Source organism: Mirounga angustirostris, unplaced genomic scaffold (assembly GCF_029215605.1).
Source record: "Mirounga angustirostris isolate CCGP_5_RB_7025 unplaced genomic scaffold, mMirAng1.0.hap1 SCAF_1, whole genome shotgun sequence".
NCBI lineage: Eukaryota > Metazoa > Chordata > Mammalia > Carnivora > Phocidae > Mirounga > Mirounga angustirostris.
In genome coordinates this window covers 210878928-210903682 of record NW_026991709.1, presented here as the reverse complement: position 1 = coordinate 210903682, position 24755 = coordinate 210878928, and the positions used below count along the sequence as shown (strand labels likewise).

The following is a 24755-nucleotide window of genomic DNA, read 5'->3' as shown; positions in this document are numbered from 1 at the left end:
CCATCAAGCTCCCAGGTAGTGCTGATGCTCCCACTTGACAGCACTGAACAGTTTCTCAGGGCTGTTATAACCAGTTGCCACAAACCAGGAGGCTTAAAAGAACAGAAATCTATTCTCTCACTGTTCTGGGGGCCAGAAATCTGAAATCAAGGTGTCTGCAGGGCCATGCTTTCTCTGAAGGCTCTAAGCGAGAGTTTGTTCTGGTGTGGCTGGCAGTCCTTGGTGTTCCTTGGTTTGTAGGCACATCACTCCAGTCTCTGCCTCTGTCGCCCACATGGTGTTCTCCCTGAGCCTGTCTCTGTGCCTCTTCTTCTCTTCTTTTTTTTTTTTAAGATTTTATTTATTTATTTGAGAGAGAGAGAATGAGAGAGAGCAAGCACATGAGAGGGGGGAGGGTCAGAGGGAGAAGCAGACTCCCTGCCGAGCAGGGAGCCCGATGCGGGACTCGATCCGGGGACTCCAGGATCATGACCTGAGCGGAAGACAGTCGCTTAACCAACTGAGCCACCCAGGCGCCCACTCTTCTTCTCTTCTTATAAGGACGTCAATCATATCAGATTAAGGGACCATCCTACTCCAGTAGGATCTCATCCTCACTGAGGTCTTTTTTTTTTTAATTTTTATTTATTTATTTGAGAGAGAGAGAGAGAGCATGAGAGAGAAAGAGAGAGAGAGAAAGCACAAGCGGGGGGAGGGGCAGAGAGAGAGGGAGAAGCAGACTTCCCACCCAGCAGGGAGCAGGATACGGGACTCCATCCTAGGACCCTGGGATCACGACCCAAGCTGAAGGCAGACGCTAAACTGACAGCCACCCAGGCATCCCCTTCACTGAGGTCTTAATTACATTTACAAAGACTCTATTTCCAAATAAGTTTGCATTCTCAGGGACCAGGGTTTAGGGCTTCAGCATATTTTTTGGGAGGCACAGTTCAGCCCACAGCAGTCCCCTTCATATTCTCATGCTGGCTCCCTTTAAAGCCCACCCTGGGGCTCTAACTTGACCTCTTCCCTCTGTGCTGCCCAGATGTGAATGAGTGTCTGGATACCACCATGTGCCCAGCTTACGCAACCTGCACCAACACTTTGGATAGTTACTACTGCACTTGCAAACGAGGCTTTCTGTCCAGCAACGGACTGACGCAGTTCAGGGGCCAAGGAGTGACATGCGAAGGTAAGTACACACCCCCTCAAAACCCTCCAGCATATTGTAGGAAAATCAGGTGGAAGCTGGCTGGGTAGTGGATGTAGGTACTTTTTCTTTTCCTGAACATTTTTCTCCCCCTAACCCTCCCTTATCCTTCTTTTCTTTCTTTTTCTTTTCTTAAAAAAATTTTTTTTAATTTAAATTCAGTTAGCCAACATATAGTACATCATTTTTTTCTTTCTTTTTCTATAATGACAATGATTCCTGCTCACTCAACATTCCAACGATTCAGAGCTAACATTAGCATAAAAATAAAAGTAAAAACCATGCTATTTGTCAATATCCAAAAATAACCACTGATTTCATTTTGGGAAGTCTCCTTTTGGTTGTCTCTCCATGCAGAAAACAAGAATTTCTAACATTCACTGAGTACCAGGTCCCCTGTGAAGGGTTTTCTATGCATTTTTACATTAAACTGAGTGCAGGCATCATGATGATCCCCACCGTACAGATGAGGAAACTGCTTGGGGCACTGGAATGACTCATCACGGTCTTGCGGTTCAACTGGCCTCCAAACGCACATCTGTCCGACTCTAACAGCAGTTTCTGAATCACGTCACCTAGTTGTGAGGTGTTGGGGAAACATATTCACCCTCTCTAAGCCTCAATGTTTCCATCTGTAGAATGAGTGTATAAGAGTACCTACCTCAAAGGATAGTTGGGAAAATTAAATGCAGTCATGTGTATGCAGTGTGCTAGGCACAGTAGAAGTGATGTAAGTAATATAAATTGAAATAATCCCCAGAATGAGCAAAGTTTTTTGTCTGTATTTCTTATATTTAAATGCCAATTCTCCCCTTGACAGTCAAGATCTGACTGTGCCTCTGAATAAGAGCAGGGGTCGGCAAACTATTTTATGCAAGGAGCCAGAGAGTAAATATTTTGGAGGTTGCAAACTGTATGATCTCTCTCATGACTACTTAATACTCCAGTTTTAGTGCAAAAGCAGCCATAGATGATACACGAAGGAATGATGTGGCTTTGTTCCAACAAAACCTTATTTATACAAACAAGTGGTGGACTGGATTTGACCCATGAGCTGTAGTTTGCTAGGCTCTGAATAAGATAATTCATTTCTATTGTTGTAGTACCCAGGGTGCTCCCAAATCCTTCCTTACCTTTGGGTTACAGTTCATGGGTTATTTGGTAAGCTTCAGTAGTCCTGATGGGCTTCGGTTTCCAAATTTGGGTTGAAATCAACATTCCGCATCTAGAAAATTATGGGATACTACAGCAAGGATTTCATCCCCTTTATGACTTTGACCTCCCTATGGTGCCTGATATCTTGTGAATATTCAGTAGATACTTGTTGAATGAAGCAACACGTTACCTTATTCTTTATGTCAACTACAGATTTAATCAGCCTTAATTCGTTGTTTCTAATGTTTTACTACTTCAAATAAAAGTGGAATGAACATTCCTATGGTCTGATCTTGATGTAGAGGGGCAGCTCCCAATTTCTGTCTAGGAGAGGCACAGTTTTCTGGGAGGAGCTATAAAAGACTTGCCTTGAAGCTGTATTTGCACGACAAATATGTAGCAAGAGTTTAGGATGACTTGGCAGACCAGGGCTGAAGGAGACTTTGGTTGGACCACCCCATGGTACCACGACTGCACAATTTTATGGGTCCTCCAATTAGTAAATTGCTCTTTGTGGGTTTGCAAATTGTTCTTTTTTATCTACTGCTGGGTAGCAGAGCACCTGCAAACTTAGTACATCAAAATAATGGCAATCATTTTTTTGTTCATGAATCTGTCATGATTCCCCAACACCTCACAACATGTCTCCCTATCTGTCAGTTGGGTTGAGTTTGGTGAGTGTGGCTTGTCTCTGTTCCATGCGGTGTCAACTGAGTTGGGTCAAGCGGGGGCTAGAGGATCCACTTTAAAGAGAGCACATTCACATGGCTGGTGAGCTGGTGTTGGCCTTAGGCTGGCTGCTCCACCAGGGCTGTGGGCTGGAGGTCTTGGTTCTTCTCCATATGAGCTGCTTTTTTCATGGCTGGTTCCTCACAGTATGGTGGCTGAGTTCCAAGAGAACAAGGAGGGAGTGCACGGTATCTTTAGGACTTGGTGTCACCACCTTCACAGTCACAGCATGCTCAGGTTCAAGGGGAGGGAATATAGACCCCACTCCTTGCTGGAAGGAATACAAATTCCCATAGAATGAAGGGCATACAGCATGGAAGACGTCATTTCTGCCATCTTTGAAAATACAACCTGCTACACATGATGAGGCAAGTTTGTAACTCCAACTCTTTCTGTGTCCAGATATAGATGAATGTTCTCAAAGCTCCCCACCATGTGGTCCTAACTCAGTCTGCAGAAACCTTCTGGGGAGATACAAGTGCAGCTGTTTCCCTGGTTTCTTTTCTCCCACCGGAAATGACTGGGTCATGGGAAATCCGGGTCGTTTCTCCTGCACAGGTAATGCTCTCAGGCATGGGTCTTTGGTGAACAGTGACCACTTAAGTTGGGTACATGTGTCCCTCACCTTAGACACACAATCTTTGGTCTGCTCACTCTCCTCCACTGCTCCTCAGACATCAATGAATGCCTCTCCAGTGGTGTCTGCCCAGAGCATGCTGAATGTATCAACTCCTTGGGAAGCTACAGTTGCAGCTGCCGGGTTGGATTCATCTCTCACAACTCCATCTGTGAAGGTATAGAGGACCTGCTTTTCTTTATTTATCTACTTAATTAATTAAGAACCACCTTACTTAATGATCCTGTGAGGTAGGGATTATGATCTTCACTTTGGGGATGAGAAAATTAAGGCTCAGAGCATTGAAGCAACTTCCCCAAGGATACAAAGCTGTTCAGTAGAAGAGGCAGGATTTGAATTCCTGCTGAGGGCCTACTATGAGTCAAGCAGTGGGTCAGGCAGTACTTGAGAGTGATGAAGGGCTCTCTCCCTAGAGTGATATCCTTCCAGGGAATATTGGCAATGTCTGGAGAAATTTTTGATTGTCACAACTGGTGGTGGGGAAGGAGGGTTGTGGGTGCTACTGTGATCCAGTGGGGGGAGAGGCCAGAGATGCTGCTAAACACCCTGCAATGCATGGAACAGCTTCCCTACAACCAAAAATAATCTGGTCCCAGATTCCTGTAGTTCTGAGGTAGAGAAACTCTGTCCTGGGAGAGCTCAGACTCAAACTTCAGAACTTTTACTAAACTGTATTTGACTCAAGACCTGAGAGTTACCCTCGACCCCCCACCACACCTCCATATTAAAACAGACATCATATCTTGGGGAATTTACCTGCTAAATATGTCTTAAATCTCTCCATTCTTCCCCATCCTTGGTCCGGGTTTCACTGTTACTTTAGCAGACTCCTCACTGGGCTTTCCTTTCCTCCAGTTTTGTCCCCTTGAATCCATCCTCCAAACTGTAGCCAGAATATTCTCACAAGATGCAAGGGCTCCATCTTCCTGAGTCTGGTGCAGTGCTACCATGCTCATTTGTGGGGAGGGTGACCCCATCAAGTAAGGCATGGAGTGATCAAGACCTTATCACATCCCCTTGGCTTGGAATGAGAGATATTTGAAGTCCTCTCTGATTTTTCTGATCCATCTATAGCAGTTAGCTATTGCTGAGTAACAAATCACCCTGAAAGTCAGTAGCTAGAAACAAACACCATCTATTTGGCTTTCTATTCTGTGCATTCAAAGTTTAGGTTGGGCTCTGCCGGGTCAGTTCTTTGGGTCTCTATTGGGCTTTTATGTGTCTGTGGTCAGCTGTGGGTCAGCTTTGCTCATCTCGGCTGGGCTGCCTCACATGTCAGGGGGGTCATCTGGGATGATCCATCTCTCTTCTACTTTGTCTCCCATTCTTTGTTAGGCTAGTCTAGTGCTTGTTCATATGGAAGAAGCAAGGAGCCCAAAGAATGAACAAAAGCAAATAACTCTCTAGAGGTCTAAGTATGGAACTGGCACCATGTCATTTCTGCTGCATTCTATTGGCAAGTGAACATCATAGGCCAGCTAGATTCAAGATGTGGGGAAACAAGCTCCACATCTTAAAAGAGTAGTGGCAAAAAGTCACATTGCACCACACCATCTGCAGCCCATAGTGTAGGTACGGGGAAGAGTAAAGAAGGACAGCCATGTCTATGGTCATTACTTTTTGGAGCTATTTACCACTCTCCGGTTATATATGTTGGGACAGAATTTATTCTCATGGCCATGCCTAACTGCAAGGGAGATGAGAAGGAAGGGGAGAACATGCACAGCAAATCTCTGTTTGCAGTCTCTGTTCTCATTTCTTCATTCACTTTGACTTGGGTTTTCATTTCCACTGAACAGATGTGGATGAATGTGCTGATCCCGGAATTTGCCCAGAGCATGCGACTTGCCACAACAGTCCTGGAAGCTACTCTTGTGTCTGCAACCTAGGATTTGAATCTAGCAGTGGAAACGTGAACATCCAGGGCCCAGGAGAAACATGTGAAGGTAGGTGGGAGGGGTTTGTTGGGGAACAAGATCCAAGTCTGTTGGCAAAGACCACAGTGGTAGGGGAGGGGTCAGGATGAGTCTGGGCTGAGCTCAAAGTCCTCACCTGCTAAGCTGAAGCCAATAATCACTCACTCATTCATTCATTCATTCATGCACTCATTCAACAAATACTTCCTGAGCACCTACTATGTCAGGCACTATTCTAGGGATGGTGGATACAGCAGTGAATAACAGAGGCAAAACTATTTGTTCTCCTGGAACTCATCATCCAGTGCCGGGGGAGATAGATAGCAACATAAATGCATGAACATACTGTGTGCCAAGAATAGTTGAAGGCGATAAAGATAAATAAGGCAGGAAAGGTGGATAAGGAGAGCTGGGGATGGGGTTCTACTTTTAATAGAGTAGTAAGAAAAGACCATGCTGAGAAATTGATATTTGAGAAAAGATGTGAAGGATGTGAGGGAGTGAATATTGGGTATCTGGGGAAGGGTGTTCTAGGAGGAGGAAACAGCAGGTACAGAAGCCTGGAGGCAGGATCCCAGCCAAGGTGTTATGCTTTTCCATTCATGTGCTCATTGTCTTCCCAACAACCTGTTGGTATCAGTGTATTTTATACCCATTTTACAGATGAGAAAAATGAGCCTCCATTGTGTTGGAACAACAGTCAAATAGATAGGAAGTAGGGAAGTCAGGATCCGAAATATGCCAAGTGTGACTTCACACCCTGTGTTCTACCATCATGCTATTCTGCCTCCAAATGAGGTTGCGACATCTGGAAACGTAGGTTGGGGGCTTGCCTAGGGCCAGCATCAACTTAATCCCCAAATTCCCAGACTCTGACTCAAGACAGCCTGGGAATTTGTCCTCTAACAAGTCCAGAAGCAGATAGAGCCTGATTTTAAATCCTGGCTGTGCCTTTCACAGGCTGTGTGACTCTGCACAATTATGAAGCCTCAGTTTCCTTATCTGAAAAGCGGAAATAATGTTAGTGTGCACCTCACAGGGGCTACTGTGAAGCATTCCTTGAACAGGTGCATGTAGGACCTTCCTCAGCACCTGTCACAAGAAAGCTCAACATGTCACAGTTAATTTGTTAGTTAACAAATACTTACCTCATACTTGCTGTTCTCCAGGCTCTTTTCTGAGTCCTTCACAGATATCACCTTATTTAATGCTCCAAACAACCCTAGGGGGTGAGTACTATCATTATCCCCATCTGACAGATGATGGTGCTGAGACACACAGAGGTGAATTATCTTGTCCCTGCATTAGTCAGCTCGGGGCCGCCAGAACAAAACACCGCAGACAGGGCAGTTTCAACAATTGAGATTTACTTTCTCTATATTCTGGAGGCTGGAAGTCTGAGATCATGGTCAGAGAGGGCTCTCTTCCTGGCTTCTGGACGACCGCCTTCATTCTGCGTCCTCATGGAGAGTGAGCTCTGGTGTCTTTTCCTCTTCTTTTAAGGGCATTAATCCCATCTTAAGATCTCCTCTTAACCTCATCATCTTGCAAAGGCTCCATGTCCAAACACCACTGAGTGTTAAGGCTTTAAGATATGAATTCGGCGGGGGGGGGGGGGCATAATTCAGTCCACAGCACCCAGTAACACACAGACTATAAGGACAGAGCCATGCTTTGAGCCTAGGCTGTCTGTGCCCTCCACCCCTCCACTCAGACACTTCTCAATTATTATTATTGATAACGTAGTGATTCCTTGGAAAGGAATTGAGATTTATCAAAGAAAGAGTGAGGCAAGTGAGTTCAAGGCTCAGGGAGAAGAGAATAAGCCTTCATGAATCTCCAGGTAATCAATGAATCTGGATCAGGAATTACTAAAGGATTAGAAAAGAAAGATAAGCTGGGTGAGCTTAGGTGGGACCAGACTCTTGGGGGTGTCATGTGTTTTAATGAGGAGTTTGGATTTTATCCCAAGCTGCAGAGAGCCTCATCAGGAGATTTGTGTGGGTCACAGACCTGCCTCTTTGCGCTTCCTTTCAGCAGACTTTATGAGGGTGCGAGCAGAGCCCAGAGGACTCACTGGCTCTGGTCTGGGTGGGATTGTGGATTGCCACAGCTTCGACATTCTTCATCCTTTTGACTTAGTCTGGTTTTCTGCCCAGATGTGGATGAATGTGACAAGAACTCAGCTCTTTGTGGCCTCAGCTCCATCTGTATCAACATCTTGGGAAAATACAATTGCTCCTGCCTGCCTGGGTTCTTTTCACCTGCTGTTTGGACCCCTGAGAAACCAGATGATTTCAGATGTATAGGTAATGCTCCCAGGCATGCTGAGCACTTTCGATGGATGTCAAACCACCCTGAAACATAGTGGCTTATGAACAATGCTTTGTGCTTGCTCATGATTCTGTAGGTTGACCGAATGATTTTTCTGGGTCACTAGGATGGCTGCCAGGTCCAAAATGGCCTCGCTTATGTAGCTAGTAGTTGGTGCTGGCGTCTGGCTGGGAGCTCAGCTGGGCCCCTCAGTTTCCCTCATGGGCCCATCCTCATGGATTCTTGGGCTTCCTCAGAGCATGGCAGCTGGTTTCCAGTAAGGGAAGTTGCAAAGGGAAGGAAGCAGAAACTGCTGGTTCCTGTAAGACCTGGGCTTGGAAGTCCCAGAACATTACTTCTGCCACATTCTCCTGGCCAAAGTCATGGGACCAGCCTAGATGCCAAGGAAGGGGAAATTAACTCCCCATCTCATTGGGGGACAACAAATGCACACAGGAAGTGGAGGGAGGAATAGATGGCAGCCGTCTTTGGAGGATCTACTCTACTGCAGAACATGTCTTATGTTCTTTGACCCCAGGGCAAATACATGCTTCTTTTCATTAAAAATGTTCTATTTCTTTTCATTCATTGATCTTCATCAGCTGTTGACATTGTTAGAGGCAGAACAATAGAGAGGCAAATTTGAAAGGGACCTTAGAGATAAACTAATACAGCACTCCGGGCTCCTAGGCATCTTTTCAGGACCCTTTTTTGGTTAGATTATCACCACTCTTATTTGTTTTAACTACTCAGTAGGTTTCACTTTGCATGAAGGAAGGTTTCCTCAGCTAAAACAGTTTTGAAAACCACGCACCTAGTCCAGCTCCATATGCAAAATGTAAATTCTACTTGTGCTATTTCTTTTTTTTAAGTGCTATTTCTTTTATTATTATTATTGTGTTCAATTGGCCAACATATAGTACATCATTAGCTTTTGATGCAGTGTTCAATGATTTATTAGTTGTGTATAGAACTGCAGTGGGCACTATTTCTTTTTTTAAAAAAGATTTTATTTATTTGAGAGAGAGAGATAACATGGGCGGGGTAGGGGCAGGGGGAGAAGGAGAAGCAGACTCCCTGCTGAGCAGGGAGCCTTTGGGGGGCTCGATCCCAGGACCATGGGATCATGACCTGAGCCGAAGGCAGATGCTTAACCAACTGAGCCACCTAGGCACCACCACCCCCATCTGTGCTATTTCTTTTTTCTTTCTTTCTTTTTTTTTTCTTGCAGAACATGCCCTCTTTAATACCCATCACCAGGGTAACCCATCCCTCCACCCCTTCCCCTCTAGAACCCTCAGTTTGTTTCTCAGAGTCCATAGTCTTTCATGGTTCATCTCCCCCTCTGATTTCCCCCCCTTCATTCTTCGACTCCTGCTATCTTCTTCTTTTTTTTTTTTTAACATATAATGTATTATTTGTTTCAGAGGTACAGGTCTGTGATTCAACAGTCTTACACAATTCACAGTGCTCACCATAGCACATATGCTCCCCAATGTCTATCACCCAGCCACCCCATCCCTCCCACCCCCCACCACTCCAGCAACCCTCAGTTTGTTTCCTGAGATTAAGAATTCCTCATATCAGTGAGGTCATACAATACATGTCTTTCTCTGATTGACTTATTTTGCTCAGCATAATACCCTCCAGTTCTATCCATGTCGTTGCAAATGGCAAGATTTCGTTCCTTTTGATGGCCGCATAATATTCCATTATATATATAGACCACATCTTCTTTATCCATTCATCTGTCGATGGACATCTTGGCTCTTTCCACAGTTAGGATATTGTGGACATTGCTGCTATAATTATTGGGGTGCATGTACCCCTTCGGATCCTTACATTTGTATCTTTGGGGTAAATACCCAGTAGTGCAATTGCTGGGTCATATGGTAGCTCTATTTTCAACTTTTTGAGGAACCTCCATACAGTTTTCCAGAGTGGCTGCACCAGCTTGCATTCCCACCAGCAGTGTAGGAGGGTTCCCCTTTCTCCACATCCCCGCCAACATCTGTCATTTCCTGACTTGTTAATTTTAGCCATTCTGACTGGTGTGAGGTGATATCTCATTGAGGTTTTGATTTGGATTTCCCTGATGCTGAGCAAAGTTGAGCACTTTTTCATGTGTCTGTTGGCCATTTGGATGTCTTCTTTGGAAAAATGTCTGTTCATGTCTTCTGCCCATTTCTTGATTGGATCATTTGTTCTTTGGGTGTTGAGTTTAAGAAGTTCTTTATAGATTTTGGATACTAGCCCTTTATCTGATATGTCATTTGCAAATATCTTCTCCCATTCTGTCGGTAGTCTTTTGGTTTTGTTGACTGTTTCTTTTGCTATGCAAAAGCTTTTTAACTTGATGAAGCCCCAATGGTTCATTTTTGCCCTTGCTTCCCTTGCCTTTGGTGATGTTTCTAGGAAGAAGTTGCTGCGGCTGAGGTCGAAGAGGTTGCTGCCTGTGTTCTCCTTTAGGATTTTGATGGACTCCTGTCTCATATTTAGGTCTTTCAACCATTTTGAGTCTATTTTTGTGTGTGGTGTAAGGAAATGGTCCAGTTTCATTCTTCTGCATGTGGCTGTCCAATTTTCCCAACACCATTTGTTGAAGAGACTGTCTTTTTTCCATTGGACATTCTTTCCTGCTTTGTCGAAGATTAGCTGACCATAGAGTTGAGGGTCCATTTCTGGGCTCTCTATTCTGTTCCATTGATCTATGTGTCTGTTTTTGTGCCAGTACCATACTGTCTTGATGATTACAGCTTTGTAATAGAGCTTGAAGTCTGGAATTGTGATGCTGCCAGCTTTGCTTTTCTTTTTCAACAATCCTCAGGCTATTCGGGGTCTTTTCTGGTTCCATACAAATTTTAGGATTATTTGTTCCATTTCCTTGAAAAAAGTGGCAGGTATTTTGATAGGGATTGCATTGAATGTGTAGATTGCTCTAGGAAGCATTGACATCTTCACAATATTTGTTCTTCCAATCCATGAGCATGGAACGTTTTTCCATTTCTTTGTGTCTTCCTCAATTTCTTTCATGAGTATTTTATAGTTTTCTGAGTACACATTCTTTGCCTCTTCGGTTAGATTTGTTCCTAGGTATCTTATGGTTTTGGGTGTAATTGTAAATGGGATCGACTTCTTCATTTCTCTTTCTTCTCTTGTTGTTGGTGTATAGGAATGTCACTGATTTCTGTGCATTGATTTTATATCCTGCCACGTTACTGAATTCCTGTATGAGTTCTAGCAGTTTTGGGGTGGAGTCTTTTGGGTTTTCCACATAAAGTTTCATATCATCTGCAAAGAGTGAGAGTTTGACTTCTTCTTTGCTGATTTGGATGCCTTTGATTTCTTTTTGTTGTCTGATTGCTGTGGCTAGGACTTCTAATACTACGTTGAATAGCAGTGGTGATAGTGGACATCCCTGCCATGTGCCTGACCTTAGGGGGAAAGATCTCAGTTTTTTCCCATTGAGAATGATATTCGCTGTTGGTTTTTCATAGATGGCTTTTATGATATTGAGGTATATACCCTCTATGCTTATACTCTGAAGAGTTTTGATCAAGAAAGGATGCTGTACTTTGTCAAATGCTTTTTCTGCATCTAGTGAGAGGATTATATGGTTCTTGTTCTTTTTTATTAATGTATTGTATCACATTGATTGATTTGTGGATGTTGAACCAACCTTGCAGCCCAGGGATAAATCCCACTTGGTCGTGGTGAATAATCCTTTTAATATACTGTTGGATCCTATTGGCTAGTATTTTGTGAGAATTTTTGCATCCATGTTCATCAAGGATATTGGTCTGTAATTCTCCTTTTTGATGGGGTCTTTGTCTGGTTTTGGGATCAAGGTAATGGTGGCTTCATAAAATGAGTTTGGAAGTTTTCCTTCCATTTCTATTTTTTGGAACAGTTTCAGAAGAATAGGTATTAATTCTTCTTGAAATGTTTGGTAGAATTCCCCTGGGAAGCCATCTGGACCTGGGCTTTTGTTTGTTGGGAGGTTTTTGATGACTGCTTCAATTTCCTTGGTGGTTATAGGTCTGTTCAAGTTTTCTATTTCTTCCTGGTTCAGTTTTGGTAGTTGATACATCTCTAAGAATGCATCCATTTCTTCCAGATTATCTAATTTGCTGGCATAAAGTTGGTCACAATATGTTCTTATAATTGTTTGTATTTCTTTGGTGTAGGTTGTGATCTCTCCTCTTTCATTCGTGATTTTATTTATTTGGGTCATTTCTCTTTTCTTTTTGATAAGTCTGGCCAAGGGTTTATCAATCTTGTTAATTCTTTCAAAGAACCAGCTCCTAGTTTTGTTGACCTGTTCTACTGTCCTTTTGGTTTCTATTTCATTGATTTCTGCTCTGATCTTTATTATTTCTCTTCTCCTCCTGGGTTTAGGCTTTATTTGCTGTTCTGTCTCCAGCTCCTTTAGGTGTAGGGTTAGGTAGTGTATTTGAGACCTTTCTTGTTTCTTGAGAAAGGCTTGTATTGCTATATACTTTCCTCTTAGGACTGTCTTTGCTGCATCCCAAAGATTTTGAACAGTTGTGTTTTCATTTTCATTGGTTTCCATGAATTTTATTAATTCTTCTTTAACTTCCTGGGTGACCCATTCATTCTTTAGTAGGATGCTCTTTAGCCTCCATGTATTTGAGTTCTTTTTGACTTTCCTCTTGTGATTGAGTTCTAGTTTCAAAGCATTGTGGTCTGAAAACATGCAGGGAATGATCCCAGTCTTTTGGTACCAGTTGAGACCTGATTTGTGACCTAGGATGTGATCTATTCTGGAGAATGTTCCATGGGCACTAGAGAAGAATATGTATTCTGTTGCTTTGGGATGGAATGTACTGAATATATCTGTGAAGTCCATTTGGTCCAGTGTGTCATTTAAAGTCTTTATTTCCTTGTTGATCTTTTGCTTACATGATCTTGATCTGTCCATTTCAGTGGGGGGGGGGGTGTTAAAGTCCCCCACTATTATTGTATTGCTGTCGATGTGTTTCTTTGCTTTTGTTATTAATTGGCTTATATAATTGGCTGCTCCCATGTTAGGGGCATAGATATTTACAATTGTTAGATTTTCTTGTTTGGATACACCCTTTAAGTAGGATATAGTGTTCTTCCTCATCTCTTATTACAGTCTTTGGTTTAAAATCTAATTAGTCTGATATAAGGATTGCTACCCCAGCTTTCTTTTGGTGTCCATTAGCATGGTAAATGGTTTTCCACCCCCTCACTTTCAATCTGGGGGTGTCTTTGGGTCTAAAATGAGTCTCTTGCAGACAGCATATCGATGGGTCTTGTTTTTTTTATCCAATCTGATACCCTGAGTCTTTTGATTGGGGCATTTAGTCCATTTACCTTCAGGGTAACTATTGAAAGATATGAATTTAGTGCCATTGTATTGCTTGTAAGGTGACTGTTACTGTATATTGTCTGTGTCCCTTTCTGGTCTATGTTTCTTTTAGGCTCTCTCTTTGCTTAGAGGACCCCTTTCAATATTTCTTGTAGGGCTGGTTTCGTGTTTGCAAATTCCTTTAGTTTTTGTTTGTCCTGGAAGCTTTTTATCTCTCCTTCTATTTTCAGTGCCAGCCTAGCTGGATATAGTATTCTTGGCTGCATATTTTTCTCATTTAGTGCTCTGAATATATCCTGCCAGTCCTTTCTGGCCTGCCAGGTCTCTGTGGATAGGTCTGTTGCCAATCTAATGTTTCTACCCTTGTAGGTTACAGATCTCTTCTCCTGAGCTGCCTTCAGGATTTTCTTTGTCTCTGAGACTCGTAAGTTTTACTATTAGATGTCAGGGTGTTGACCTATTTTTATTGATTTTGAGGGGGGTTCTCTGTGCCTCTGGATTTTGATGTTTCCTTCCCCAAATTAGGGAAGTTCTCTGCTATAATTTGCTCCAATATACCTTCTGCCCCTCTCTCTTTTTGTTCTTCTTCTGGGAGTCCAATTATTCTAATGTTGTTTCATCTTATGGTATCACTTATCTCTCAAATTCTGTTCTCGTGATCCAGGAGTTGTTTATCTCTTTTTTTCTCAGCTTCTTTATTTTCCATCATTTGGTCCTCTATATCACTAATTCTCTCTTCTGCCTCATTTATCCTAACAGTTAGAGCCTCCATTTTTTATTGCACCTCATTAATAGCCTTTTTGATTTTGACTTGGTTAGATTTTAGTTCTTTTATTTCTCCAGAAAGGGTTTCTCTAATAACTTCCATGCTTTTTTCAAGCCCAGCTGGTATCTTTAAAATCATCATTTTGAACTCTAGTTCTGACATCTTACTAATGTCCGTATTGATTATGTCCCTGGCAGTTGGTACTGCCTCTTGTTCTTTTTGTTGAGGTGATTTTTTCCGTCTTGTCATTTTGTCCAGAGGGGAATAGATGAATGAGAGAACAAAATGGTAACAGGGTAACAACGTCCCCAGAAAATATACACTGAACAAATCAGAAAAGACCTGAAACCGGGGGAAAAGAAAAGGAAAGAAAGAAAAAAGAAAAAAAAATGAAAAAGAAAAAGATAAAAACAAATAAACAAAAACATACAAAAAAAACAGAATATAATCAAATATGATCAGGCTGGTGCATAGATCAGTGCCACACACTAGATTTGGGGTGTATTTTGGTCTGTTAGAAGAAAGTGCCTCCCAAAATTTTAAAGAAAGAAAAACTTATATATGTACAAAAAATAAGGGTTAATACGATGAAGGGATGGAATATGACTGTAAAGATGAAAATTATAAAAGATTTTATAAAAGGAATTGATAAGATAAGAAGTTGGTTGAAAAAAGAAAGAAGAGGACTTTAAAAAAAGGGGGGGAGAGAGTGTGATCAGGCAGGAGACTAGAACAAAGCCATACACTAGAGATTTAGGGTATATTTTGATCTGTTAGAAGAAACTGTATCCAAAATTTTAAAGAGAGAACAACTTATATATATATATATATATATATATATATATATATATATACCAAAAATAAGGTTAACTACTATGAAGGGATAGAATATGACTCTAAAAATGAAAAATAAAAAGATTTTTTTAAAAAGGGATTGATAAGATGTTGGGTGAAAAAGGAAAAAGAAAAATTCAAAAAAAAAAGAAAGTTAAAAAAAATTAAAGTTGAAAGACTAAAGAATCATGAGGAAAAAGCCATGAATTCTATGTGCAGTATTCCCCTAGCTCTGGAGTTCTGCCATTCTCATTGATCGGTAAACTTGGTCTTGGCTGGCTGTTCTTGCTGATCTTCTGGGGGGGCGGCCTGTTGCCGTGATTCCCAAATGTCTTTGCTGGAGGCGGAATTGCCCCGCCCTTGCTGGTCTGGGCTAAGTAATCTGCTCGGGTTTGCTCTCAGGAGCTTTTGTTCCCTGCAAGCTTTCCGTGCAGCTTTGGAGGCTGAGAGTGAAAATGGTGGCCTCCCAATCTCTGCCCCAGAGGAGACGAGAACTCAGGGCCCCACTCCTCAGTGAGCCCCCAGAGAAAAGCAGTCAGTCACTCCCGTCTCCCCAGTCTCTGGCTGCACGCCGGGTTCACCTGGCCTGTGACTGAGCATTTCTATCTCTGGCACATGACCCCGTGTGGAGTCTCCAAACCCAGCAGATCCCCACGGTGAACTCCCATGCCACTCCTCCCAGGGGAGGAAGGGGAGTCCCCCCGTATCTGCCACTTGTTGGGTCCCTGCTGGAAGAGCAGTGGCCCAACTGTGCCGCGGATCATGATTTATGGCAACCCAGGGCTGAGAGCCCACTCGTCGGCTCCATCTCTGCAGCCAGCTTCCCCGCTCCAATACCTGGGAGCTCTGCCACACTCAGGCACCCCTGGTCTTTCTGTGACACTGAGGGTCCTGAGACCACACTGTCCCCACGAGGGTTCCACCCCCCCGCTTAGCCACTGGAGTGACGTCCCTCAGCAGGGCTGACTTCTAAAAGTTCCGATTTTGTGCTCCACTGCTCTATCACTTGCTGGTAGCTGGCCGACGGACCCCCCTCCCCCGCCATCTATCCTCCCGAATATTGTCTTGGATTCACTTCTCCACACATCCTACTTTCCAGAAAGTGGTCGCTTTTCTGTTCAGAGATTTGTTGCTATTCTTTTCTTCAATCTCCTGTTGAGTTTGTAGGTGTTCAGAATGGTTTGATCCCTATCCAGCTGAATTCCTGGGACCAGATGAAATTTAGGTCTCCTACTCCTCCGCCATCTTGCTTAGGTCCCATCTCTGCTATTTCTGACGAGTGTTCACCTAGTGGATGCTTAAATGTGTCTGTAAGTGGGGAGCTCACTGTTAAAAGAAGGGCACCCTTTGTTTAGAGATGTTTTCTGTGATACCGAGAGGAAAACCACTTCCCTGTACCTTCCAACTGTGGGTCATTCTCCTGTCCTTTGAGATCTCCAAATTAGTCTACATTCATATCCCAAGGACTTCTCCTAATGCTCCATGGCAATGCCCAGTGCAACACATTGTATACTTGCACAGGCCTCTAATCGATGTTGCCTGTTTATTCCTCCTGTTTTGTGAATTGACAGAGGAATATGAAAACTTTTGCCCTTACCTCCCTCCTGATTATTTTTTTCCTAGGACATTCTATTCCATATATCCCCTATGGCTCAGAAACCTCCAGATGGAGAGGTAACTCCATAGTGCCACGGTGACCTGGCATCCCCCTGTATTAGTAGGCCAGGGTTCCTCGACTCTGGTGCTATTGACATTTTGGGCTAGGTAGTTCTTTGTGGTGGCGGGCTGCCCTGGGGACTGTAGGATATTTGGCAGTATCTGTGGCTTCTACCCACTAGATCACCCCCTAACCCCAGCCCAGTCACGACAACCAAAGATGTCTCTAGACGTTGCCCAATGTCCCCTGGCAGGGGGTAGAGGGAGCACGCTGCCCTCAGTTGAGAATCACTAGCTTAACACTAATAGAAATTTCTTGCTCTCATTACCATCCAATATAGACATACCTGGCCAGTGGGCAGCTTTTCTCCACATGGTGATATAGGGATCCATTTCCTTGTATCTGTTGGTTCTCATATGCCTTATGGCTTTGGAATCCCTGGTTCAGCCAGTGGTGGGGAAAGAGAGAGAAGGCACACCCACTTTGCAACCACCTTGGCCCAGAAGAGACAAATGTCGTACCTGCTTACATTCTATAAGTGAAAACTAGTCACATGGCCCCACCTACATGCAGAGGGTTCTGGGAAATGTTGTCCCTGCTTGGGCTACCATTTTTTAGGGATAACTCTATGCATTGGAAGCATGACTTTTGGAGGATTGCTAGCCAACTCTGCCTCAGGCCCATTCTCTACCCTATAGATATTGATGAGTGCCTTCACATGTGCCCTTCCAATGCAACATGCACCAACACTCCTGGGAGCTACTTTTGCACCTGCTCTCCTGGCTTTGTACCAAGCAATGGACAGCCGAGCTTCACAGACCAAGAAGTCGAATGTAGAGGTGAGAAGAGAGTTTGCTGAACATCCCTAGAAAGAAGTATCTCCTGATTCTTCTGGGTTGGTTGATATTCTCAAATTCTTTGCAGATATTGATGAGTGTTCCCAAGATCCATCACCATGTGGCCCCAATTCTGTCTGCACCAATGCCCTGGGCTCCTACAGCTGTAGCTGCACTGGGGGCTTTCAACCCAATCCAGAAGGCTCCTTGAACTTCAGCTGCAAAAGTAATCATTTCTTTGTGTCTCTTGGCAATGGAATCTGTGTCTTGGTTTGGTTGTGAAATCCTCAATCTACTCAAACTCAGGATCTTCCTCTTACTTTTACCTCATCTGCAATTCTCTCTTTTCTAATGTATTCATTCACTCATAGATTAATTCACTCATTCAATAAATTATTCTTGGAACATCTATTAGTCAAATAGGCCCCTGTACTAGGCACTGATGATTCAGTCCTGGATGTGATGGACATGATATTCGCCTTCATGTAGTTCATAGTCTAGGGAAGGAAGTAGAGAGCACACACATAATTATTTAATAAGCACAATGAGTGTGACTCCTGAAAAATCATAATGTGCTTCAGAGTGAGTAATGAGATATTTAATATACTCTGGGCAAGTGACATTTAAGCTGAAGCTTGAAGGAAGAGTAGGAATTATCCAGATGAAGAGTGGAGATCTCAGTGTGCCAGGTTGTGGCATGTGCAAAGGCTCTGAGGCTAACATAGAGTGAGGACGAGGGGAAATGGCATTAGGTGCACCTTAGGACATGGGCAGAGGTCAGATCCTGCAGGAACTGGTGAGCCATGTGAGGAATTTTGAAGATTTTTTTTTATTTTCCCCTGAGAACAATAGGGAACTGTGAAAGGTTTAAATTTTTTTAAATTGTGGATACCTGATACATTAAAAATAGAGGTAGCTTATATGGAGGCAATGAAGTATAATAATAAAATGAGTATGCCTGAGGCCCCTCACCAACATGAGAACTAGAATATCATCAATGCCCTTGTGTTTCCTGCATGTTCGTCCCCCATTAGATCTCCCTTAGTCCTCCTCAGAGGGGACTATTGGGAACTTTATGTTTGTAATTCCCCTACTTAAAAAAATGCCCCCCATGTATGTATCCCTAAACAATACTTCACTAAGTTTTGCTTGCTTTGGAGCATTATAAAAATGGCATCATGCTCTGGATAGTCTTTTCTGACCGGATCTTTTCACTCAGTCTCCTGCTTCTCAAAGTCCCTGATGTTTCAGTGTGTAGCTATCATATAATCTGGTAATGGATGGATTTGAAGCAGGGGATAATGAAATCAGATTTGTCTTTCAATCATAGTTTGCTGTGGTTGAGCTTTAATTTGGTTGCTTTTGTTTTCTTCCTAGAGACTCCCTTCAAGTGTAAAGAAGATGTGATACCCAACAATGAGCAGGTCCAGCTCTGCAAAGTGGGAGGAGCAGTGGAGCCTGAACATGTTAAGTATTTTTAAGGTTCCTAGCTCTTGAGTTTCCTAGAAGACCTTCTAGAAGTTCCTAGAAGAACTTCTAGAAGTTTCTAGAAGGTTCCTAGAAACCACTCAGGTAGGAGGTTGTTTTGCAGCTTTAACAAAGGCCAAAATAATGGTGACCTAAATTGTATAACAGTTTATTTCTCTCCTTGTAAACAATCTGAGTGTCTGCTGTGGAGAGTTGATATGATGGCTCTGTAAATCTTCTGCCAGCATCAACACAAGCGTCCCACTTTGTGGTCCAAGATGGCTGCTCCAGCCCCTGCCATCACGTCTGCATTTCAGCTGGTGGGCAGGGGGGAGGGGGAAGTGAATGGCATAGTTCTTCTCTTTAAGAGTTTAACCCAGTATCACTTCTGTTTATATCTGGTTTCAAGGAAAGCTGAGAAGGGAGGACATTTGTCTATCTAAAACTTGGGAATTCTTTCACTAACAGAAGAAAAGATGTTGTTTTTTTTTTAAATTGTGGTGATTTACGAAAACAATGAATCATGGATCACTACATCAAAACTAATGATGTATTGTATGGTGACTAACATAACTTCATAAAATTAAATTAAATTAAAAAATAAAAATTGTGGTGAGATACACCTAAAACTTCACCATTCTAACAACTTATTTATTTTTTATTTAAAAAAAATTTTTTTATGTTCAGTTAGCCAGCATATAGTACATCATAAGTTTTTGTTGCTGTGGTATTTAGTATACTCACCATGGTGTGCAACCATCACTTCTAGCCCTCAAACATTTTCATCCCCTCAAAAGAAACTGTATCCCTAACAACATTGCCCTCCAGTTCCTCCTGCCTCTGGCCCTTGGTAAACACTGATCTGCTCCCTGTGTCCATCAGTTAGTCTATTCTGCATATTTCATATAAGTGTAATCATACAGTATGTGGTTTGTGTGTGTGTGTGTGTGTGTGTGTGTGGTTTCTCTCACCCCGCATGATGTTTTCAAGGTTCATCCACCCAGCATGATGTTTTCAAGGTTCAGCCACATTGTGACATTGTCCACATTCACAACATCCACATTGTGCCAATGCTTTACTCCTTTTGGTGGCTGAATAATACTCGATTTGGACCACTTGATTTTTTTTCACACATTCCCCCATCTTTGACCCCACTAAGTAGTTTTGCTGTTTCTTTGTATTTGCTTCTTTTATTCATTGAAGAGAAAGGTGTTGTGACTCCAAGTCTGCTCAAATGGTGAGTTTCCATTTTCCTGAGAATTCTAGAGCCTCCTGACTCCTTAGCTGTTTAGGACCACTCTTGTGGTAGACTGGATGGCCAATGTGTACTTCACATGCTGGGGGATCGATCAATCAGTGGTTCACTCATGCTCTTTCTCTGGGGCACAGGGTTCCTTCTGCACACTAATGAACGCCACCCTCAGTGTTCTGGACAATGCCTGTGGAAACAGAACTGCCGTGGTTTCTCTGAAGGTAACAGCAAAGTCTTTGTAACCGGGTTTCAAGCTTTGAACATCTTGGGGGGACACTTTGGGTACAGAAAGTCCTCTTATTATTAATGGTTGAGTTAGCATTTAATTTATTTCAGCTGCAAGTTTTTAAAATTTAACATACAGTAAAATTGCCCTTCTCTGTCCAGTTTTATGAGTTTTATTACCTAAGTAGATTTGTGTAACCACCACCACAATCAGAATATAGAGCCGTTCCTTTTCCTTCCCAAACTCTCCCTTGGGCTTCCCCTTTATCGTCAGATGCTCCCTCCACCACCAGCCCCAGTAAATCTCTGTCATTAGAGTCTTGTCTTTTCAAGAATATTATATAAATGGAATCACACAGGATGTGGCTTCTGTCTTTCTTTCTTTCTTTCTTTCTTTCTTTCTTTCTTTCTTTCTTTCTTTCTTTCTAAAGATTTTTATTTATTTATTGGGGGGTAGAGAGAGAGAGAGAGCATGAGTGGGGGTGGGGGGAGAGGCAGAGGGAGAGGGAGAAGCAGGCTCCCAGCTGATCAGGGAACCCCGGGTGGGGCTCAATCCAAGGACCCCGGGTCATGACCTGAGCTGAAGGCAGACGCTTAACCGACTGAGCCACCCAGGTGCCCCCAGGATGTGGCTTCTTTCACTCAGCATAATGCCTTTGAGATTCATCAAGGTTGTGATCAATAGTCCCAATTCTTATTTTTTTTTTATAACTGTTAGTGACATTGTCTACATTCACAACATTGTGTAAACACCACCACCACCACCACCATCCCCCCAAAAGGAAACTTGGACCCATGAAGCAGCTGTTCCTCATCCCTCCCTCTGCAAGCCCCTGGCAACCACTAATCTGTTTTCTGTCTTTTTAGACGTACCTGTTCTGGGTATGTTATGAAAAAGGAGTCCTACAAAATGTGGTGTCTGGCTTTTTACTCGGAGTGTAATATTTTTGTGTCTGGCTTCTTACTCGGAGTGTAATATTTTTAAGGTTCATGCACATTAAAGCACAGGTGGGTGCTTCATCCCTTTTTATGGCTGAGTAGTACCCCACTTTATGGATGTACCATGATTTATCCATTCATCTGGGAAGGACATCTGAGTTGCTTCCACATAACCAACATCTCCCTCTTCCCCTGACCTCCCTCTTCCCCTTCCCCCTACAATGGTAGATTTTAAAACCTAGTTTTTCTTAAGACTTTAAGTTGAACTTACAGTTGTTAGTTTATTAATAAATTTGGTTGGTTTTGTACCAAAATAAGAATAATGCTTTCATTTGTAATTTGATTTAAAATTAATTTATTGGTAAAACATATTTATTCATTAAGTGTATATTCACTCATAGGGTTTTCAGATTAAATTTCCATAAATGAACCGATTTTACAAATTTAGTTAGATTCCCTCATTTTATACTATGTTTATGAATATTCTTATTTCCCTCCAAATTTCAAATACCTAATGAGGAAGATTTACAATCTAAAAGGCAAAGTCATTATGCATTCAAGGGATTTGTAAATCCAATCAATCAAATGTGTAAATGTAATAATTCAGATTTTTTTAAATATTCAAAACCATTTATCAACAGCTGTGTTCTCTTACAGTGTTCATACTAAATACATTTATCACACATCTAATTGCTTTTGGCAGTGAAATCACGTGGTTACTCAGTTAACTTCTCTAACGTGTTGAATTGTTCCAAACCCTTTCAACAACCACTTTCCAGATTATGCCAAAGATCACAAAACTTTCTAAATTGAACAAGAAGTGTGTTCAATGGTGTCTTAGTTTGCCTACCGATGTTTAACCTCCCCAAGGAAATAAAATAGCATTCCCAGCTAAGAATAGATTTCACATTTCAAAGGGAGTTTTAATGAGGTTTCCTCAGCCATGGAATTGAGGACGTTTTTGCAGGATGATTCTACCTGAGATTTTTCTGTGTGTTGGTGGGCAGGGACCCCACACTCATGCCTTGCATTTGGGATATGGTTACAGAACTCTGTGTGTCCTGTTTCTCCAGAACGAACATCTCTCAAGTTGTACCCTCATCCAGTTTTTACTGAAATTCTTTTCATGTTTTTTAAGAGATTTATTTCTTTATTTCAGGGAGAGAGAGAGAGAGAGCGAGCACAGGGGGAGGGTCAGAAGGAGAAGGACAGAGAGAATCTCAAGCAGACTCTCCACTGAGTGTGGAGCCCAACGCAGGGCTCGATCTCACGATGGAGCCCAACGCGGGGCTCAATTTCACGACCCTGAGATCATGATCTGAGCCAAAACCAAGAGCTGGATCCTTAACTGACTGAGCCACCCAGATGCCCCTCTTTTCATGTTTTTACTGTGCAGTTTGGATAGATAGAAATTGGTATTCCTACTAGGATTTCAGTTAATTTCCTTCCTCATCTGACTGGAGTCAATTAATTTCTTCCTTGTATTTATTAGGTTGTGAATCCTTCTCATATATTTTTTTTTTTGGTTGGGGTCAGAGTCACATTGAAGAAGTCAATTTATTGATGATCAATAAAGGGAATCGTATCAACATTAATATTATTATTGCTATTCTTTCCTTAACTCTATTCCTCAGATATAATCAATGTTAACATTTGGATGTATATCTTTCCATACCCTTTCACTTTGTGAATCGCATGCTCATGCACAGACAGACACACACACACACTGAAGCCATTTATTGAACACCTACTAGAAGGATTCAGCCTCTGATACCAGCCTGCGAAGGTTCAAATCTTGGTTCTGCTACCTCCTAGATGTGTATCCTGTTTCCCCATCCAAAAATGGACACAATAGTCTTTACTTCACAGATATCATCCTAAAATTAACATATGTAAGACACTTAATACCTGGCTCATAGTAAGTATTGATTATTTTTATGTCTATGTGCCAGAAATATTAATGTTATAAGTATAAACATTTTAATGAAAGTACTTGTTTTTTTAAGTGAAATGAGATACTATATACATGTTACCCTGTAATTTTCTTTACTTAATAGCTCTTGGACCTTTTTGCTTGTTAATATGTCTATATATATATATATATATTACACCATTCTTTTATTAACAGCTGCATACTATCGCATGATTTGATTCCATCATCATTTATTTAGCCAATCTGTTGGACATTTAGACTTTGACTTCTTGCTATCAAAAGCCATACTGAAATAAACATCACTGGACAAGATCCTTGCACACTTTTTAAGCATTTCTGGAAGGATTAATTCCAGGAGGGGAAATCGCTGGTTTGGAGCTATGTGTAAGCAATGTTATTCCAGGTGCTGATTTAAAGGCTACACCATTTTGCATCCCAAGGGGGCCTTTGGGATCAGGAAAAGGAAGCTGAGTAGATGCCCTTTTAATTCTTCATTGGCTTAGACTGTCAACCCAGTTTCTTGAGGAGAGAAAGAGAGAGCAGGGAGTGAGGGAGGGAAAGAGAGAGAGGGAGGGAGAGAGAGAAGGAGGGAGGGGGAGAGGCAGAAGGAGGGAGAGAGAGAGAGAAGGAGGGGGAGAGAGAGAGAAAGAGAGCGCACAGCGTGCAAACACCTTTCCTTGCAGAGTGCAGTTGAGAGCTTTGCCTCTGTACTTGAACAAACATCCACATCCTCCAACTTCACCAAAGAAGAGACCTCCGCACTGGCCACTGTGGTCCTGGAGAGTGTGAAAAGCACCACCCTGGCAGCCTTCCTGAAACCGTCAGCAAATGTCAGTCAGACTGTCCAGACTGAACATTTAGGTAACATGGCAAGGTTACACCCGGGCGCTGACTTTGAGGGGGGGCCTTGAGAGATGCGATTCTCCGTGGCTTTCCCATATCCCATTTTCCCAAGTGTTTCAAATCTCTGGACTCACAGAAGAGCCAGTCCAAGGATATGAACAACATCTCCCATTTACTGAGTGGCTGGCATTGAGTTATGAGTGTTGCCAGATAGGGTTTGGAATGTGTTATCTGTTCAACAACTATCTGAGTTCCACAATAAACAAACATCTGGTATACCAGACATGGATAGTGCTATTGAGAAAAATACAGCAGGGCTAAGTCGGCTAGAGAGGGTCAGGCTTGGGGGGTAGCATTGCTAGGTTACCTGGGAAGGGAGCCGTGTACCTATGTGGAGAAAATGCAGGCACAGGAATACTTGGTGAGTTCAAGGAACAACGAAGAGGCCAGCATGGCCAAAGTGGAGTAGAGAATCATAGAGCTTGCAGGAGAAGGAGTCAGAAAAGGAGGGGAGAGGTGGATTTTGTAGACAAAGGTAGGGACTCAGGATTTTATCTGAAGTAAGACTGGGGGTGGGGTACGGAATTGGAGAGTTTGAGAACAGGCATGACATTATCTGGCTTATATTTTAAAAGGATACCTCTAGTTCCATTACCTATTTTGTTTTCATGAAGACCCCTGTAATTACTGCCATGCCACAGGTGAGGG

At 42.6% G+C, this 24755-nt stretch overlaps 1 protein-coding gene across 1 annotated transcript in view; it reads left to right on the top strand.

Annotated features, from left to right (window-relative positions):
• Window positions 1-24755, top strand: part of ADGRE1 (adhesion G protein-coupled receptor E1) — a 57710-nt gene that overhangs the window by 15675 nt on the left and 17280 nt on the right. Inside the window, exons 3-12 of the mRNA XM_064572259.1 lie at window positions 1025-1171; window positions 3476-3631; window positions 3748-3867; window positions 5510-5656; window positions 7786-7935; window positions 17251-17391; window positions 17477-17614; window positions 18766-18854; window positions 20245-20328; window positions 23888-24065. Of these exons, the coding sequence (XP_064428329.1) occupies window positions 1025-1171; window positions 3476-3631; window positions 3748-3867; window positions 5510-5656; window positions 7786-7935; window positions 17251-17391; window positions 17477-17614; window positions 18766-18854; window positions 20245-20328; window positions 23888-24065 (1350 nt within the window). The remainder of the gene's footprint in view (window positions 1-1024; window positions 1172-3475; window positions 3632-3747; window positions 3868-5509; window positions 5657-7785; window positions 7936-17250; window positions 17392-17476; window positions 17615-18765; window positions 18855-20244; window positions 20329-23887; window positions 24066-24755) is intronic.